The 21,350-nt window shown below is 41.7% G+C and overlaps 1 protein-coding gene across 1 annotated transcript in view; it reads right to left on the reverse strand.

Moving 5' to 3' along the window:
- Positions 1-3,619: 3,619 nt before the first annotated feature.
- The window catches only part of raph1a (Ras association (RalGDS/AF-6) and pleckstrin homology domains 1a), a 104,095-nt gene continuing 86,364 nt past the window's right edge, over positions 3,620-21,350 (reverse strand). Inside the window, exons 13-20 of the mRNA XM_030757623.1 lie at positions 18,273-18,394; positions 16,538-16,603; positions 16,246-16,389; positions 16,028-16,138; positions 15,770-15,868; positions 13,424-13,544; positions 12,948-13,078; positions 3,620-10,062 (exon numbers count right to left, since the gene is read on the reverse strand). Of these exons, the coding sequence (XP_030613483.1) occupies positions 7,702-10,062; positions 12,948-13,078; positions 13,424-13,544; positions 15,770-15,868; positions 16,028-16,138; positions 16,246-16,389; positions 16,538-16,603; positions 18,273-18,394 (3,155 nt within the window). The 3' untranslated portion in view covers positions 3,620-7,701. The remainder of the gene's footprint in view (positions 10,063-12,947; positions 13,079-13,423; positions 13,545-15,769; positions 15,869-16,027; positions 16,139-16,245; positions 16,390-16,537; positions 16,604-18,272; positions 18,395-21,350) is intronic.

Raw genomic sequence — 21,350 nt, forward strand, 5'->3', positions numbered from 1 at the left:
GGAGGGAGACAGGACCAGAACTAATAAGAACTAATGATTAAAAGCAGAGTGTTGTATAAACAGAGTAAAACACAAGTAAGCCAGCAGTGATGGGTTGATACGGTTAATTTCAAACCTGTATTTAACAGGGAGCCACTGAAGAGAAGAAGCCAATATGGGAGAAATCTGCTCTCTTTCTAGCCCCTGTCAGTACTCTAGCTGCAGCATTTTGGATCAGCTGAAGGATTTTCAATCATTTCCTCTCCCCAACAATCAGTCACAGCTGACTGTGGCTCAAAAGGTAGAGCAGGTCATCTACTAATCTACTAGTGGTTTGATTCCTGGCCACTCCAGTCTGTCTGCCACAGTATCCTTGGGCAAAATACTGAACCCCAAGTTGCTCTCTGATGCAATGAATGTTGGCTAGAAAGCACTTTGGTATAGAAAACAGTGCTTGACTAAATGCAAATGTGTTTGTAAGTGCTTTGAGAGCTCGGCTGGAGTAGAAGATTTCACCCCACGTACAGTTGCTATGATGAGGAAATTAAACTGAGAACAGTCAGGGAGCTTTTAGGACAGCCTGATAATAATGAATTACAATAGTCCAGCCTAGAAGTAATAAATGCATGAATTAGCTTTTCAGCATCACTCTGTGACAGGATGTTTCTAAGTTTAGAGATATTGAGCAAATGCAAAAAAGCGGTCCTACATATTTGTTTAATATGTGCATTGAAGGATATCCTGCATATCCTGGTCAAAAATGACTCAAGATTTCTCACAGTGTTACTGGAGGCCAAAGTATTCTTAAGGTAATAAGCACAAGAGCACAAGAGCTTCAGTTTCATCTGAATTTAGAAGCAGGAAATTAGAGGTCATCCAGGCCTTAATGTCTTTAACACATTCCTGCCATCTGGCTTCACGGATAGATAAAGCTGGGTATCATCTGCACAGCAATGAAAATGTATGCAATGCCTTCTCGTAAAACCTCCTACTGACCTCTACTTAACATAAACAGGTGTCATTACTGCCAACGTGGGTTGTGTCCATTTACTATTATTTTATAGACTTTATCTTTAGCCAACAGTTAATAATTTCCTTGGATGTTACCTGCTCTGGCCCCTGGAAGACAATCAACAATGGTTGCAGCTATGCAAAACACTACTGTGCTCTGTAACAGGAAGAGGAACTGACACAATACCCCAATGAGAGCCAACAGCAGCTGTGATAGCTGTCAATCAAAGCAGCAATGCCTTTAATCCTTAAAAAAGTCCAAATAAAGAAGATATAAAAAGATTTCACCCCACATACAGTTGCTACGATGAGGAAATTAAACTAAAAATAGTTTTTGTGCTGTTGTGTAAATATGTTCTTTTGGCTCTGGGGATCCATGGAGATTGACTTGCCTTTGGAGCTAGGCTCAAGTGGTCATTAGAGGAAATGCAGTTTTTAGCACTTGTGCACTGGCTTCATTTTTCAGCTCCAGAATGGTAAATGGACTAGTTCTTATAGAGCGCTTTTCTACTCAGATATGAGCACTCAAAGCGCTTACACAACACATTCACATTTACCCCACGCACACGCATTCATACAAGCACTTCCATGATTAATTAATTAAGCTAAGTGCCTTAATCGTCTAACATTCACTCACATTCATACTCCGACGGAACGGTCGGAGAGCAACTTGGGGTTAAGTATCTTGCCCAAGGATACATTGGCACGCAGCCTGCAGTAGCCAGGAATTGAACCACTGACCTTCCAATCAGTAGGTGACCTGCTCTACCTACTGAGCTACAGCCACCTACAAGCTATCATTCATTTGCCCTGTACCATACAGTGCTAGCCTATTGCAAGCAAACTTTGATATGTTCACTGTGGAAAACAGAATAATTGTTGTCACTCTCCAGATCTTTGTTGCAGATGGAGAGAAAGTGATGAGAAGGCTGCGCATGGAGAATGTGATGGTGCTGCGCACGGACAGAAAAGCTCTTTATATCTACAGCGAATCGCAGTGGATCAATGTATTGGTAACTGTTGCTGGAGACGCATAATAACAGAATGGAAACACCACAAGAATTAACACACTTTAAACAAATGTTATTTTTAGATTTCCAGCTGCTGAGGCTCCAAATTCGATTTTATTGTGAGCACAAGCCAGTGTAGCCCAAAGGTTAACAGCTATGTGAAATCTACAAAATAGATTCCAGCACCTAGAAGTGGGGTGAACAAGGTGAAGGTACTTTTATTAGACTTCATTAACAATCACAATGTATTTTCTCTGTGTGTTTCCATTCCTGCATGGACCAGCAGGAGCCCAGGTACTGACTTCATACTGTTAAGCCACAGGATGAAGAGAAGTTGAACAAGACCCCCAGCCGAAGGCTGTTCACTGGCAGTGAGACTGGACTGTGGTCTAACATCTGACCAGCTCTTCAAAGACTCACAGCCCTTTTCTTGTATTTATGTACATATTAATATTCTGTATATAAAAGATGGATGTAACCACTGTGATATCACCCATAAACTAGTGAAGTCCTACTGTGAAGCCTCGTTTTCACCATCACCATCTTGGTGTTGTGAAACTGGACATGATGACTGTGAAACTGAGAAGCGCTGTATTCCTATCACAGGTCGTTAGCCAATGAGCACCCCCAGTTTATCATCCTTTCTAACTTTAGTAACATCATAATTTATAAAATGAACAACGTATTTTATTTGATAATACTTGACTCTAGCCACTGAAACCAATAAAGGCACTGAGAAAGTACCTACTGAGGTCACAGAGAAAGGCAGATAAGGGTCATTTTCTCATAGACTTTTACACAAGTGGAAGTCTTTTTGCACCCAGATCAGTCGTCCCCTGCTGGCCTTAAAAATAAAATGCAGGGTTCAGCTACTTCTGCATTGGATTCCCTTTTCAGACCTGGAAGCTATGTCTATCTTTTATGTCTCAACTGATGATTTATGCATGCATGTACAGTACTTAAAAGCACTTAAACAGCTCTTCATCATTACACACTTGAATGAAAGTGTATTTTTTTTTTTCTGTAATATTTCCTCACGATGCTGCAGTGATCCACCTCCTATGAAGAGGTCAATAAAAAAAATTAAAACAGATACTTTCTGTTACCTTGATCAGAATATGCTTGTTTACTGTGATTAATGATCTGTTCTCCCTGAGCCACAGTTGGTGTTCACTTTTTGTATTTTTCAAAAACAGCTTGTAGTGTTGTGTGAATTTCAGTTTCACTGCCATCTAATTTCAACCTTCATTTGATTTGTTATTCATTGGCTTGTTTTTGGAGCCAGCCTCAAGCAGCCTGTAGGAGACCTGCACTTTTTAAGCTCTTTTTGTTATGGCTTCACTTTTCAACCGGTTTTATTTGATTCATTTTGTGAAGCTGTCAGGAGCTTGAAAATGTCTAGCATTACAGGGTCTCCAATGATGATCTGTAATCACTGTAGAATCTACAGTGATCCAAAACCAAGGAAACACATCAGTTTTCCCTTTAACAGCCACATTAGTGATGGACTTAAATGTAGCTAACCTGCCTGAATCATGACCTCAGGTTTGAGGTGAAGGCATCCTCCACACACTCGCACAGTTTCCACACCTGTGTACAAACTTTCAAACGTGCACGAGTTTGATCATTTCTTCTTTATTTTAAATGCAACAGCAGTTGTGACACCAAACAGCCATGTGCTCTGCTGGGTGTCCTTGAGCAAGACATTTTCAAGACATTGATCAGTTTCAAACTATATCTTGAGTGTCACTGAAATACACCATGACGTGGGCCGAGTGAGTACTTTCCTGCAGGGCAGTGGGCATGGCAAGTACTTCTCTCAGGTGAATCCCTCCAATGCCTTCGACAATATCACAAAGCAGATGCTTTTAATGTTAAAATGAACAGAAAAAACATTTTCTAACCAGAAATACACACTGGGGGAAAAAATGAACAAACCTCGAAGCAGAGATGATTGCCAAACGGGGGAAGTAATATTACATTTTTGGCATCTGTGCTGCTGCACTGGTGGTGATGTCATGCAGAGAATTTTCATCAGGTGAGATAAAAACAAGAAGGTAGAAACAGAGTGAGCTTGAGCTGCACATAAAATACATATAAAAAGGATGGTCAGAAAATGGATTTAGAAAACCTTTATCAAAAATGACACCATGTTTCAGTAACTATAAGTGTGGCTGGATGGAGCAGCAGACTAACTACCTGACTGGCTGGGATCGTCCTGCCGGCTACTCTAAGCCTCTGAGTAGTATCAGAAGACACATTGCTAAAACACAGAATCATTCATGTATGATTTTATGTACTGACTTATACAAGCTAACTAAGACAGCTAACTGACAGAGTAACATGGGTTGTGTCCATTCTTTCTTTAAATGCCTTTCAGCACTACCTAAGTGTTTTTACAGAGTGCTCGTTCCTCATGTCAGGCTCTGAAAGTGCTGGAAAATATCCATCATAATTTTCCAGAGCCCAACATGACAAAATCATTATTTTAACCACACATTTGTCAAACCCCAAATGTTTTAACTCCACTATTAAATGACAGCACATAAGAATGTGAAATGCTGCAGTGAATCTTCACAGTAGTTTCACCTTAATCTGCCAGACAACTCCAAACATTAACCTAAACTCAGGGTGAGACGTGAATGTTTAATAGCTCAGTGTGAACAGTGTTATTGTTTAGCAGGGGTCAAACTACTTGCAGTTGACTGAAGCCCCGTCTACTCTTTTTTATATACCGCTAAGGGGTGCAAAAGTAAATAAAAAAGTGAAATTGTGCATATAATGGCTCTCTGGGTTCATTTCACCTGAACCAGTCCTAGAAGTTGTCATCATTTTCAAAATCATGTTCCAATGATGGGAAATTAAGGCCAATAGAGAACTGCGTTACTCTTAGTCATGCGATTTGTTTGGTTGGTCAGATCAGCTTCTCCTTGGGTTTTTCCAAATTAGGCTTTTCTGGCCACATTATCATACAAATATGTAGTGAGTGCGTCATAGATCATAAAGTTCCGGGCTTCAGAATGTCAGGGTGTGATGCAAGCACACAGTTTTTAACAGTTTGAGCTGCTTTTCAGGCACTTGTTCCCAGCAGGGTTTAATTACTACAGACACCAAGTAGATACACACCCTCAATAAATATCAAAGTGACTGACAAACACATGACTCATTTATTAACTAGCAAACTAACAGTCTTCTTTTCATGGTGTGCTATTAGGCTTGGACAGTATTTTATGTTTTTCAGGGTTTTTTTTTCTGTAAATGGAAAATAGTGTCTGCATCTCCACCCCAGCTGTCAAAGTGGGATAGATGGTATCTTGCAAATTCCACTCAATCTTGACCCAGAAATGTGTGAGCCCACATACAGAGGACCACAGCTTACATACTGAAGGATAGATGGCTGCTCGTGCTGGTACTACAAACATTAGCTTTACTCTGGGTGTTTTCTTACTTTGAGACTGCTGCATTAGTCTAGATCTGAATTTCCATTTCACTAATTAAATGATTTTTTTTCAGCCAGGAACAACGGACTTCCTCCACATATTACTGCTGGAAAACCCGCTGATAGTATTAGCCTCTTTAGCCACAACTTATTGCAGCTTAACAGTACACAGCTACCCGTGTTAGCCGGCTTGCCTTTATCAATGACACTAGCTACACTTTGTTTACTACTCGCACTTGCCATGTTTCAAAGCTCACTGAGCTCAGCTGAATGTTCCACCCATGGACAGAATAAAAGATGAACAGAGCCACTGTGACGTTACCCACTCTGTGCTCATTCTGAAGCTCCACATTAGCATTTTAGCTGTTGCCATCTTAATGTTTTCATGAGAGAACTGTGAAACTGCACACTCTTTGGCTAATGACTTGTCAATTACAAGTATACCCAGTAAATATAATATGACCAAGATTTACAAAATGCAGTTGTTTATTCAATATGACCCAAAATGAATAACTGAGACCATAAACTGTGCAGGAAAATGTTTACAGAGATGAAGTCAGAAAGTCGGTTTGCCACAGACTTCTATAGGACCCGAAGTCTTTTTGCAACCATAGTTATCACTATCTGGTGGCTATTAAAAAGAATACAGGTATAGGTACTGCCATATCTGTCATTTATAATGTCTGTGGTTCCACCACTGGCTTTTTCATGTAGTGCATTACTATTCATGACCTCATCACTTTAATAGAAAGGAGTGCCTACTTTTTTCCCCTAGAGTACTGAAGGTGGAAAGAGCCTCCAAGAGAACAAGATTAAGGGTGGGTCAGCCATCTGCTGTGACCTGTTAGGTGGAGTACAGAGAGAAAGTGCGCTAGTATACAAAAAAACCGCAATACCACCCAGGCCTAGTAGCTATCACTGACCTGCAAACTGAATGAGTTAATGACACTTTCTGTTTAAACAATGATATGATCAAGTCTGCCATTAAAATGTGAGGAAATGTTTTTGATGTTAGAGGACAAAAACTGAGCACAGAGAATTAAACCTGACTCATAATAATAACACTAATACCACTCAGACAGCAGTGACAAAGGAAATCATGATGGCCTCCAAAACATCTAACTTAGAGAGGGAAGACAAGAAAACAACCTGTGCAAATATACTTCTATGTGATGTAATTTGATTCCTAATTTGCTTATAATCCATGCCCAGCATTCCTGGATGAATGTCTATCTGACATTCAACATTTGTTCAGTAAGCACAGATTTAACCAACTGGGTTTTACTCTGTGGGCATCACCACCCAATCAGCCCAGAAACTCACCAAGGTCACCAATGATTGCTTAAGGTTAACCTCACATCTGCTCCTTTATGTGTGTTAGAGAACAAGGGACTTGATTTCAAAGGTAGCATATTCTAGTTTCTCAAACTAGGCTTGCTTAACATGTGGAATCTAACCCTAAATGGTTTGGTGGTGACTTGGTGGATGTTAAGAGGTTAATTTAAAAAAAAAAAAAAAAGTTTAGAAATGACCCAAATATAAACCCAGTGGAATTAGCCATATGCTAATTTTGGCAGCCCAGATCTTTTGAGAAGGCAGACCCATCTCTAGCCAAACTCATTCGCTTCAGACACTTCTTAAAATCTTAAAATAATTATAACAACAATATCTTTCCAGTATTAAATAATCTTATATAAAAACACACAAAAACAGTTGGAAAATAAATGGCAAATCTCCCTCTAAGGGCTCTACGCCTCCACCACCCTCTCTCCTCAGTTCACAACATACTACACACATCATCCCATTGTGCCGTCCTTCCATTGTTCCCTCCTTCCCTTAATCAGTAACACTTCCACTGCCTCGGCTCCATGCAGTACCTGTTGTTTTGCAGCAAAAGGTCTCTGCTGCCGCTGAAGTCTTTGTCTCGTTATGTTTCAATGCAAAGCTGCACAGACGTGAAAAAAGCTTGATAGGTGTTTTTTCTGGCTTGCTCGTATACAGATATATGTACATATGTTATACTTATGTAACTGGATTAAACATGTATTGTTAATGATAGGAGTAATGAGGTTAATATTAACAATCAGATTCTGAAATTAATAGTAGGACACTTGCTACTTCTCAGAGTCCAAGAGTGGATGGTTTAGGATGAGGAGAGACAGACGAGTCAAGAGAGACATTGATTATTTTTTTCTGTTCAGGAACAATAAGACCTAATTGGTCAGTTCAGTTCTTTAAGCTCCGCCCACAGTGTCCTTTTCCCTACCACTCACTGGTCAGTTTGGTGCTTTGGTCCCGTTTCGGTGGAGCAGGAGGCGGGCCTCGCCGCAGCGTTGCATAGCCTGAGATGTTGGCGTGTTTGGCGGATTGGGAGCGTGTGTGGTGGCGAGACAAAGTCTGAGAGTGTCCTCGGACTCCGTGCTGCTGCTGCTGTTGCTGCAGGAGCTCAGGTGGAGGAGGTGGAAGGAGCGCCATGTCGTCCATGGTGCCCACAGGCTCCATTTTGGAGGAGGAAATGAGGTGAGAGGAGGTAAGAGACCCATGGCGGGACACAGACTTCCTCTTAAGGGTGCGGTTGAGGTCTTCAAGGAAGTGAGTTTTTAGTGCCAGGGAGCCTGGAGCAACTGATTTGGGGGAGGTGGGGGGGACAGGTGAGGAGGAGTAAGAAGACAGTGATGGGGGTGGGGTCTGAGAGAGAGGTGGTGGTGACAGCGGCATTGAAGTTGAATTATCATACTGAGCCGAGTTGCTGGTCCGCCGGTTCAGTGTTGAAGGAGGGACTGCCCCCTTTTTCAGTGATCCTTGTTTCCATGACGATGAGGATAAGGAGGATGTTGCCTGCTGTTGGTGTGACTGCATCTGAGGTTGGGGGTTCACCACTGCCACTTTTGGGGGCTGGTGGAAATCCGATGGGTGGGGAGGAGGAGGGAATAGCTCAGAGTCACTGGGGGGAGGTGGGAAGTAGTCTGGGGATGAATCAAGGTGAGGAAGCTGGGAAGGGGGAGGTGGGGGCAGAGGGCACGGAAAGTCAGCAGGCTGGTGGTGCTGCCCCGTCGGCAGTCCCTGCAGCGCCAGCGGCAGGTTTGCCAGATTCAGCTTTCCCGGTTTGGGTAGTGGAGCAGGAAGAGAGGAAGAGTCTTTAGAAGGCGACCCCGTTGCTGACGAGGAGCTTGACGAGGTGCCCATTTGAGGAGCTTGGCCAAATTTGCTGACCAGGCTCTCCACTGTCTTGGACCTTTCCTCCTGGGTCTCTCCTGATGAACCAGACCGGATAGAGGAGGCTCTCTGTGGGGTAGGTGGAGGCCCCCGTTTGGAGGATCCTGTGGATGAGGTGGAAGGTGATTTCTTTATTGGTGAACCCGTCTTGGAGGACGATGAAGAGGAGGGAGGAGGAGGGAACTCTCCTAAGGAGCCATCAGGAGGAGGTGGGGGGAACTCTGGGGACTGTGGAGCCACAACACCTCCAGGTTGCCACTTTGGTTTGGCCTTAACTGCTGGAGGTGACTGTGGAGCAGCAACCTTGGATCCCTCCATGTTGGAGTTAGGGGCAGAGTTTCCTGGGAACTGATTGACAATCTGTTTGACCAAAGAGGAGGTAGCGGCCGCAATGGAGACGGAAGAGGAGGTGGAAGAGGGAGAGATAGCGAGGTTTTTGGAGGAGAGGCTGTGCTGCTTTGGCAGAGTGGGAGGCGGCTGATTTGGTGAGTGTCCTGTTGAGAAACTCTGCTGCTTTTTAAATGACCCATGCCCAACTTGTGACTGTGTTGGAGAGACGGGTGAGAGTGCGATGGGAAGGGAAGAGGGACCTGAGGGTTTAGGAGCAGTTTGAGGGGGAAATCCCCCAGTAAAGGTTTTGGGAGGGGCAGGAGGTGGTGCGTTTGGAGAGAGAGGCCGAAGAAATTGCAGGGAGGCTGGAGGTGAAAGCTCAGCAGGAGGCGGAGGAGGAGGTGGGGGAGAGTTATCCTCAGGTGGTGCTGGGCTGAAGTCATACACCATATTGGGAAACTTCTGTGCCAGGAACTGTTGGAGGCCGTGGTTGGAGAGTTGAGGGCACGAGTTGGGGATGGGCTCTGCATGTGGTGGAGGTGGCAACCCATTGGCTTCCAGGCTCTCAGGAGGAGGAGGAGGTGGGAGGTAGGAGGGCTCCTGTGTCATCTCCTCCTCCAGTGGGGGTGGTGGTGGAAGAGCGGAGGGGCTTGGAGGGCCAAATTTCAAAGCTGCCATGGCTGAGCCAGGAGCTGGTGCTGTGGGTGGCGGAGGAGGAGGGGGGGATGGTGGTAGTTGAGGGGAGGTGCTGTAGGCAGCTGGAAGGGTGTTGTAGTTGGGAAGTGGGGGTGGGGGGGCACCTGCCTGCTGCGTTCTGGACTGGGTCTGGCTCTGCAGGCGAGCCAATGTGCTATACTTAATGTAGGAGGCAGGTGGAGGCTGATGGGCCAAGTTTGCTGCGGGGGGTGGAGCAGGAGGTGACGGCGGTGATGGCGAGGAATCCTCGGATGGGACGAGGCCATCGGTGAAGCTGTTCCGAGATGGTGGAGTCTGAGGCTGAGAGACAGGGAGTGGCTGAGGGGAGAGGTTAGGTATCTGAACAGGGATGGGTCTACTGATCGGGTCGATCTTCATCATCTGCAGAGAGAGAAAAAACAGGAGGGAGTGGGATGCAGAATATAAGAAGGGGACGAAGGGGAGGAGGGAAAAAATTACTAAATTACCACAAGTTACAGTCAGCTGATTTAAATTCCAAAAATTTAAAAAACTAAACAACCCATAAGAAAGTAAGGCATGAAACAGCAAACAAGTGCAGAGCACACATAGCCTTCAAACACACTGAAACACCAGTAGAATCACTTATTAAAGGGTTATTACAGGGTCTCAAGCAGTTTTAGAATAGAATAGAATATCCTTTATTGTCATTGTGCAGCGATGTGACAACGAAATTATGTAAGCAATCTATCTAGTGTCTTAAAAAAATAAATAAAACTAAATAAATAACAGATCAAATAACTAGGTACATACATATGAATTTTAAAGTAAAATCATGGAATGTGAGGTGTTAAATGCCTCATATTTTCCATATTAAATGTGCAGGAGATGTTTTTAAGTCCGGTAACAAAAACAAATGTTAGCCTTTTCCAGGGTCAAATTCAAGCACCATTTAAGCACTTTCAAGGTCCATTTTCAAGATGACCATCTTTTTAATTAAAAAGATGGTATTATGCCATAGGTCACTTAACAGAAAACAATAACTACTGATAGTTAATTCTGGAAACTTTATTCTCCAGCTTGTGAGCAAATCCAGTTTAAAACAGCTCTTATGCTGCTGCCACAGTGTAACTCGGTCTAATGCAGTAACCTGAACTATCCATCAAAGTAACCACATTAGGCTCCAAATGGTCAAAAGTCAGTTTGTTCAGCACCTGCAGCAGCACAGGTGCACAGCAGACACTCGTGTGCGCGATGTTTCTTTGTGTGCGTTGTTGAATTTACAACAATCATACAAGGAATGAATACCTGCTCTCGCAGAATGACATTATTTGCGTGGATTATGTTTTTTTTTCTCATGTGTGACTTTTGACCTAAAGATAATTCCATACTCATCTGATCCATAATTGAAATTTGCAGTTTTCCAGCGAACATGGTTACTCACTGTCTTCAGGGGAGGGGTCACAAACAAACTGACAGGTCACATGCAGACGTGCAGGCCAGGCGGAGAAATTTACATTTTATACTTTCCGAGTCTTTCTTTCTCCATCTCATAAGCGAACTATTTAGTCAGGTTACAATTTCGAGCAAAGTTCAAGCACTTTTCAAACCTTGAAAACACAACATTAAAATCCAAGCATTCTCAAGGATTTCCAGCACCCGTATGAACCCTGGTAGTTACATCCACAAAGTTAAGCTCCAAAAACTAATTGTAGCTTCTATAATTGGTTACAAGATACAGTTAAGTTCAAGTTTTAGCTGAAATTTCCCAATGCAGAGGGTCACTTCAGGCTTGGCCAGCAGCAGGCTGTCAATATATACTAGCAGGAACTATGAACAGAGCAACAGTCCAAACATCCAAAAGATCTACTTTTCTTTCACGTGTGTCAAAGACAAGCATCAAAAACGTCTGTTTTCAGTGGCTTGTTTATCAAAGGAAAAATTGAAGGCATAATTTCAATAGTGTTCATTTTTAAAGTTTTTTAAAGCTTGAAAATTTTTAATTTGAGTGTTAAAATTGGTGCAGCAGCTTTGTTAAAAATGTCCACACACATTTTTAGATTCTGGACAGGTTTAAATCTCTAAAAGTACAAGCTCAGGGCCTTCTGGCATTAACACCACCAGCCTGATGTTTCATTCCTCTCACACACTTGGGCAGGCTTTAAAGCAGTTTCTGATTTAGCTGCTGTTCAGGGGAGTCCATGTTAGTTCAGACAGAACAATCAGGTCCAAGTTAGTTCTATAAACAGTATTCTGTTTATACTTTGCAAAAGTCTGCAAACCAATACAAACTGCATTTAACAACCTCTAATCTGGCATCAAAATCAAATGGACAAAAAAATCTTTCTCCAAATGATGTCAAATTCAACATAAACTGCTTTCAAATGTGACCAATTAGCTTTAGGTTAAACCGTGTCACTCATTAAAATATGTGCTAGTTAGGACATTCCATCATACCACGAGGTTAGGAAGAAAATCAACAGCTCAACTGCAGCCATTTAAAACCAGGGAAAACCAGCGCCTACATCTTGACATACAGACAAACTAACCCTGACATCATCAGGGTCATCGTCCTGGTGACCTGTGAAAGGTCCACTATTCTCGTAAGCATTATCGGTCCACGTGCCTTTCATATAAAGGCAATGAGAAATATCTACTTATTTTCTACTTATTTCTGACTATCTTTATTATGCTGGAGTAAATTATACCCCAATCAACAAAGCGGGTTCAAAAATACTTATTTTCTTTGGCTATAGCTGAGGAGGAGAAAATCTTGAAAAACCCTGACTTGGAAAAACTTTATGTACAGCAGTCTGATTGGATTTAATATAAATGTATGACAATAGCTTCCTCAGGCTTTTAAATAATCCACTGAAATACTGTAATAAGCACCGCAGGCCAAAATGTCAAGTCACATTCATTCATATAGAGCACAGAGACAAAATCATAACATCTTCCAGATCTGCTCGATTTAACCTGCATTGTGTTTATCCTCAGCTATTAAAAACTGTAAGTCCAGTCGAACTACAGCTCCAAGTCAAAGGTGTGTGCTACAGCAGATGCACACCGGTTTAAATTGTCACTTCAAACAAATTCAGTGTTTTAAAAGCTGCAGCAGAGCTGTTAACATGCCGGTTACATCACTTCCTGTCTAACCTCCACTCCCTCCTCCTCCTGCACAAAGAGGAACTGGAATACGTCCCTTCATCTTTGATCGCTGGTAGGAAAGTAGAAGGGAAACATGGGGAAAAGCAGTTCACAATCAAAGAGGATCATCAAAGGAACAGACTGTATGTGCATCATCACACCTCTCCTTGGGTTCCTCTCCTCCACGCATCAGAGAAAATGGAGCTGACGACACTCTGGGAGCGGGTGTGGCCCGATGATGTCATTTCTGATACACCGCTGTCTGACTGGCTTGAGTGGTTGGACTGGGACTCTGCAGCATGAACAAAAGATTTTAAATGTTAGTAGTGAGTCTGTATGGGGACCATTTCAGCCACATTCTTGCTGATCTGATAAAAGAGACGTGTTCATATTTAGGGATTTTCCTTAAACTATATGCCCTTAAATATAACCTGAAGCATTTTTTTGCATCTATTTAGAGCAATGTTTGCTGTGCTCCTTTGTAGACACAAAGCACTCAAAGCGGCAGCTTTATTCAGTTCTTCTGCAAGTGATATATAAATTAATGTGTAATATGTAACAGAGTAGTTTTCCATAACTGGGCTATGAAGCTGCCAGTGAATGCTCTTAACCAAAGGAGGCAGACAGACAGACTGACCTGGAAGGCTGGAGGAGCTGGATCCTGACTTGATGGAGGATGATGAGAGGGAGGACCAATCATAGGCTGCCTCCGACCTCCTCATTGCTTCCTGGAAGTTGATGTACAGCTGCTTCCCATACTGATGGACAGATAAACATAAGACAGGGAACTTCAGGAGGAAGCCTTAAGCAAATATTCACGAGGGGTGTGATGTATTCTTCCCCACAGTGCTGCCGCCACGTCTACATTATCATCACACTCTGTGTTTGATGGCAATAAAAAGCTTTCTATTCTATGTGCATCAGGCACTGTGGGCAATGGAGGAGTCATAAAACACACTGATCATAAATCATGATAATTATAATGATGAATAATTTAAAGTTAAAATGAAACCACTAGAAAAGGCCATTCAGGCATAATGGCCAATATAACATACCGTATTTTCCGGAGTATAAGTCGCACTTTTTTTCATAGTTTGGCTGGGGGTGCGACCTATACTCCGGAGCGACGTATATGTGACATTTATAACACATGAACCAAAATACTCCAGCCACTTGACATCTCCGTGAACTGCAGCTTTAAGGCAGTCTTGCGTAACCTGTGGGCGCAGTGGATGATGGATGGAGAGCACAGCTTAACGGCAACTGGGAGAATGCGCCACCCAACTTTCCTGGAAGTCATTGGATGGATCAAGAAAACTTGGGCTTCAGTGACAACCAAACCATCCTGTTGGGATTCAGAAAGGCTGGAATAATTGGAACTGCAGCTGACGACGAGTCTGACTAACGCGACACAGAAGAGGAAGCGGCGCTTCGTCTACGGAGTGTACGGAATTGTTTAGAAGTGACACCGAGGATAAAGAATTCAATGGATTGATGGTTTGGTTAACTTGTTAGTATGTTCTTTATGCTATGGTTATCTGAATAACTTAATGTTACGTTAACATACCGAACACGTGTTCGTTGTGCGTCATGTAGCTGAATGTGCTACGTTAGCATAACGTAGGTATAACCGTGTTCGTCCTGTTCTTTAATCCATTATTATTTTAAATTGCCGTTCAAGATGGAATTTCTGCTCTGAGTCTCGGATTCTATCAACCCCCCCCAAAAAAAGTGCGACATATATGTTTTTTTCTTCTTTATTATGCATTTTTTGGCTGGTGCAACCTATACTCCGGAGCGACGTATAGTCCGAAAAATACGGTATGCTTTATTCCTTGAAATATTAGGTCTCAGTTCTAAAGCTAAATCATTTGTTGCACAGCAGGTGCACTCAAGTCAAGTCACAGATGTCTGGACATTATTTTACTCTTCGTAGTTTACAAAAGTAAACTTATTATTTTTCAGCTTACTTTGACAGTCCTAATTTGGCTTCTGCCAGTGCTCAAAAATCTTTGTGCTGATATACTTTCCTCTTACAATGAAAACCCTGGTGTGCACATAGTGCTATTATGTATTTATTAACATGCACTAAAGGTTAATTTAATCCATTTGTGGATTTGGTTTCAGGGCTGGAGTCAGCCTGCTCTGTATGAGTGGACTGAGAGAAGGTAGCTGGTGTAAGGTGTCTGGATGGGTTATGTTGAAAGGAAATAAATAAATAAATGTTTTCATGGGAAATAATTACAGGTATTATATTGTTTTGAGAAAACAGTCAGCTAGTCTAATGCCAGTCAGTTTACTCCTTTAATTTCAGTAATTCTGTCAAAGTTTCCTCCACAATATGTTGAATTATTCTAACACACTGCTTCACAAACTTCTTCTGACTTCAGAAACCAAAAAAAAGGTAAAATACCACATCCATCCATCCATCCATCCATCCATCCATTCTCTTCTGCTTATCTGGGGCCGGGTCGCAGGGACAGGAGCCTAAGCAGAGAAGCCCAGGCTTCCCTCTCTCCAGCCACCTCCTCCAGCTCATCTGGAGGGACCCCAAGGTGTTCCCAGGCCAGCGGAGAGATATAATCTCCCCAGCGTGTCCTGGGTCTGCCACGGGGCCTCCTCCCCGCAATACCACATATAACAATTTGTAATCATTTAACAAGAAAAATAGGTTCCAAGTAGACTTTTTTTAAAAATAAAGGTCAGCATCATAACACTGACAGACTCTTTTTTTGGTTTATTCTTCTTTTAATAAAATATATTTAGCAGAATATTCAGAAAAACTTCGGGTTTTCACCTGCACGGCCCTACAACCCACAATTAATGAACCAGAACAACATTATAAACTAAACAGAAAACTGACAAGTTAAGTAGATTTAAACTGAAAATAAACACTAGAGAACTTATACAGTTAGACCCCCTCGCTTAATGTAATGTATCAAACATTAGCAACTGAAACACATGACTTAAAACAGATGTTTACCTTAGCAATGCGAATACTGTTGATCCATTGCTGGAGGGTTCTGACATCATCACAGCAGAGATACTTGATGTACTGGGACTTCTTCTGGATCTGAGGATGCTATAAACACACACACACTGCATTACATCACAGGATACTTCTATAGTCCTATTACTACTAAACCGGTCTATTTCAAAAGCCAGAAGTGTCATTATGGTTTCTGAACACTAGATGGCAGTGGAAGATTATGGCACAATCTCCCTCTAAGCCAGAGCCCACCTTCAGCACCATGCAATAGTCTGTGGGAGCCTTGTACTTGCTCTTGTAGTCCTGGCCAAGGTAGACATTAACATGATCCAGCTGGAGGAAACATGCCAGGTCTCTGGATGCCTGCACAAACACACATATCTCACATCCTTGCACCAAAACAGTTCTGACTGTATTGGCAAAGTGCTGTTTTCCACATACTCTCCTCTGAACTTCCTCCCAGTACACACCTTGGCCTTGCCCTTGGGAACGTAGTAGATGCCAGAAGCCCTCAGCAGAAAATAGCGTTTCTTCCACGACTTCTTGCCATCCTCTTTCAGCCACAAGACACCCTCCATTTCAGGGACAGACACTGAGCTGCCCCCAAAACACTCCTGACACACAAAAACACATTTTTATTTTCACATGAAAACAAAAACCTGACCATGTTAAGTGTAGCACATATGTATAGCCAGTGTTTTAATCCAAAAGAAGGATGCATTTGAGGAATCAAATGTGCGAAGAATAAAAATCAAAACTAACTTCTAACAGTGCCTCCTTGTTCCTCTCAGCCATCTCACATGTCTCCTTCCTCCCCAACAAATAGTTCTGCAACAGACAGTGAAGAAGAAAGCGTAGGTGAGTCAGGGTGGTCAGCACTATAGTCAAAACGTACCAGCAATCAGCCCATTAAAAAAAATAAAGTCAGTAACTTTCTGGTTCAAGGGTAACGGCTATTTTTAGATCCCAAGATGAACAGTCCCATTATGACTTGCACTGTGTGCACTAGAGGATCACCATTGGGTTCCATCTGATCATCACTGATCACCATTGAGATCTGAGTCTCCATCCACACTGTAAACCCAGATTTTGATTCCACTTAAAAATATTGAGATCATATTACTTAAAATTTCCTAGAATGTGAATATTACTTGTTAATGCTGAGTAGACTGTACTTTTTGATGGTCTATCTTATTGTAATGTTTGAGTTCAAACAACTTAATATCATCAAGTTTTGCACCTGCTAAAAATCTAGTTTATACCAGTTTAAATAGACTGGATTAATGCACAGCTGCATGGTGGCACAATGGTTATAGCAGTGCTACCTTACAGGCAGAATGCCCTCTAGGTCTGGGTTCAATTCCGGCTTGGCCCCGGCCTCTGGCTGTTTGGAATAGTAGACATTTGGTGTTTTTGTTCACAACGCTCTCTCGTATAGTTTTTTTATTGTTCCATGGACAAATGTTATTTGTAACTGTTAATGTACCAGCATTCAGCAGGGCTGAGTTTTATCATGTTTATTTACCAAATTTAAACAGACACAGTTCAACACTGTAAAAAATATTTGCGCTACTGAGTAGCATGGTGGTGTGGTGGTTAGCACTGCTGCCTCACAGCTAGAATAGCTATCTGATAGTCTGGGTTCAATTCCACCTTAGCCCGGGGCTCTTGCTGTGTGGAGTTTGTATATTCTCCCTGTGTCTGTATTGGTTTCCTCCCACAATCTGAAGACATGCAGTCACTGGGGTTAGGTTAATTGGTCTCTCTAAATTGCCCACAGGTGTGAATGGTTGTCTGTGTCAGCCCTGCAACAGGCTGGTGACCTGTACAGGGTGTACCCTGCATCTTACTGCCTTGTCAGCTGGGATAGGCTCCAGCCCACACAACCATGAAAAGGATAGGGGAATTGATCAAAAGACATTTTATTTTTTCATGAACTATAAAAGATAAATTTGGTCAATTAAAACATACAATTTAGTTCAATTGGAAATGGAGTAGTGCTTACTTAACAGGCCGAGTTAAATGAACTGTTTCATTACTTAAAAAATTTAAGGCAACGAGTTACCTTGGTTTTTTTAAGTAGATTCAACTTATCCGGGTTTACAGTGCAGTTGCAGCATGTGAGAATTTGCCCCAAAGAGTGAGACCATCAACACAGAGTTTACTGTGAAGCTGTGAGAGAGGGAGAACATCCCACTTTTTCTGATCACATCAGCAGTCTCTGCTCATCATTTGTTATCACTATCAAGATTAGCCTGGGACTTTCCCCTCATTCTCCCAAAGGAAAATTTATCTGAATGATTGCTGTGGAGGAAATCCATCACAGAGACACACCTGACTTTGAAGGAGAGACTGATCACATCTAAATCCAGATATGGTTTTTGATTCTTATGGGCTAATTCCTGAATTTTTTGTTCACACCTCTTGGTTACACAGTGCTTTTATTTATTTTGTGTGTGCGTGCGTGTGTGTGTGTGTGTGTGTGTGTGTATGTCACCTGTGGGTTTTTGAACAGAGCATACTTCTCGATACGCTCAGTGAACATCAGGCGGTTCTGGCTGTCTCTGGTCCAGTTCAGCAGGTTCTCCACAAGGTTCTCATGATCCTCAAAGATCCGCTCTGCATAGAGTGACAGTGGTTTTCATTTAATCCAGATCATAATATGAAAACTGAGTTAATCCACAATGTGGTCTAAAACTTACATGTTTTTTTTTTGTTTTTTTTTCCATAAAGAAAACAAGAAATCCAAAACTGTTTTTGCACTGTCAAGAATCAGGACCTGATGATCTGTGAATTTCACTTTTGGCCTTTCAGCAGTTTGGCTTTAGGCACATTTATCTTTTAGCGCATGCTATTTACATTTTAAATTTCAAGCTATAAAATGAGTACATGCAGACACAAGGAATCAAATCTTAATTTTTTTTTCAACAATAACCTAAAATTTCAACTAAAATTTGGATTTGAGTCTTTTGAATAGTTTATTAATACTAAAGTGTAATTAAAGAGGTTTCAGGCAACATCCTTCAGATCCTTTCATCGACCAGCAGAATCATTCAGATTATTAGATTATTCCTGCTCTGCACATATTTGTTTGGCAATATGAAAGAATACAAAATAATGACGCTTGTTATTACAGGACCCCATAACCTTGCTCTCATCACTTTTCTATTGAGGCTACATGGCTCATGGCAGTCTGCTGTCCTCAATATTTTCCCTTTTCCATTGTTTTGAACTCTGTCTCACATCCCTGCTGTGCTTCAGTGGCTTTCAGATGAGGACAGTAATGGATAAAACCATGTCAGCTGGGATTCACACTGAGTCTCTAAACTGTGCTGACCTTACTAAAAAAGGTGCCCCTCCATCTTTTAAAAACAATTTTAGCTTAGATGTGGTTTAGGCTGTGCTTGTGTTTACTGCAAAGAGGCACCTAGTAGCTCTGTATGATAAACAGTTTAAAATAATAATTATTTCTTATTTCTCTGATTCTATCTAACCTGACCAACAGGTGGGTGAGGCTTCTGTGGTCTGAGCTTTAGGCTCACAAGCATTATTTGTACATACGCTTATCTGCCACTTTGTTAGGTACACCATTTCAACTGCTCCTGAACACAAATGTCTAATCAGCCAATCACATGGCAGCAACTCAATGCATTTATGCATGCAGACACAATCAAAAAACCTGCTGAAGGTGAACCTGCTCAAAATGGGGAAGAAAGGTGATTTAAGTGACTTTAAACATGGCATGGTTGTTGGAGACCGATGGGCTGTCTGAATATTTCTTTGGGGCCCTTGGTACCAACTGAGCATCATTTAAACGCCACAGTCTTCCTGAGTATTCTTGGTGACATGTCCATCCTTTTATGACTACAGTGTACCCATATTCTGATGGCTGCTTTCATGCTTCTGTACCATGTCACAAATCATTAATTCCACGTTAAAGTGTGTATAGTGTATAGTATATAGAGTATAGTGTATAGTATATAGAGTATAGTGTATAGTGTGAATTACTTATTTTTATTTTTATTCTTCTTATTTATATGTGTGTGTATATATGGTTGCAGGTACAAAATACATTTCACTGTGCATTGTACTGTGTATAACTGTGCATGTGACGAATAAACACTATCTTATCTATCTTATCTCAAACTGGTTTCTTGAATATGACAATGAGTTCCCTGCACTCAAATGGCCCCCATAGCCACCAGATCTCAATCCAATAAACCCCCCTGGATGTACCGGAACAGAAGACTCACATCATTGATCTGCAGTGACTGTGCGATGCTGTTGTGTCAGTGTGGACCTCAGTCTTTGGGCAATGTTTGCAGCACCTTGTTGAATTTATACCATGAAGAAGGCAAGAAGTACTAGAAAGGTATACCTAATAAAGTGGCCAGTAAGTAAATACTGACCTCATTACTTGAAAATTTGACCATGTTTACTATGAGCATCCACTACTATAACATATACTGTAAGTCTGACAGAATAATTTTAACTAATAAGGACAAACACACTGTTTTATACAGATTTTGCAATAATACTTAAGTCAACTAGAAAAATGCATTAGTTGGGGTAACAACACAAGGTTTAAGCTATAAGATATCATCTACCAGAAATATTCCTAGTTATTACTCTGATTAATTTATGGGCTTTTAAAAGGGTAAAACGAGAGCATCACTGTGAAACTAACTGCAGCACAGTATTAGTTTAATCTCGATTTGCTTGTTTTACTAATCACTGGAAGCCAAAACTGTCGATTAACTGGACAGCCCTATGGTAATGATTACACAACCAGTTTGTCTTCTACCAGAAGCAACGTAGGTAATTTATAATTTACACAAACATTAGAATGTAATTAGAAAATTAGAAAATAATGCTTAAATTCACACTGATACTTCAATCAACTCATAATGATTCTGTGACACTAATATTTCCTGCAGGGAGATCAGTGACATCAATTAGAGGTTATACTCTAACAGGAAGTGTCTTGCTAAAGGGCACCCAGCAGGGTGCTGTGCGTGTATGTGAAGGGGGGGAGTAAATAACAGGATTTGACCCCTTCCTCCACTACTAACACCACTTATTCTGTTAATTAATACAGGTCAATTTAAATCTTACTAATACCAGATCCTGGTTGTAAGCTGAGGGTTTAGAAGCACATGTGGAGTGGATTTGTGTCAGTGAGGGAAGCTTTTGGTTTGGCTGAACACCATCAAACAAGCTACACTTTTATAACACTGCTCACTGCAGCTCAGCAGAAGCCCTGAAGATGTAGGTTAGATTAAACGCATCACTGCACTGGACCTACAAAAAGACTGTGTGTGTGTGTGTGTGAGTTTGTCAAACCCTGTTAAATGGGGTTGAAGCTTGTAGTACAGTGTGTGCTGACAAACCCATATTTCAACCCCTAAGGGAAGTGTGTGTGTGTGTGTGTGTGTGTGTGTGAGAAGTTCATACAAAACAAGATGAATTTATACACAATCAGTAATACACACTTTAATTGTATATTATTTGTGTTATGTCTAAATTTAAGTAATTTATGAACCATTTTCATCGACCAACCAGCAATAACTGTGTA

The sequence above is a fragment of the Archocentrus centrarchus genome, chromosome 21 (assembly GCF_007364275.1).
Source record: "Archocentrus centrarchus isolate MPI-CPG fArcCen1 chromosome 21, fArcCen1, whole genome shotgun sequence".
In the NCBI taxonomy this organism is placed as follows: Eukaryota; Metazoa; Chordata; class Actinopteri; order Cichliformes; family Cichlidae; genus Archocentrus; species Archocentrus centrarchus.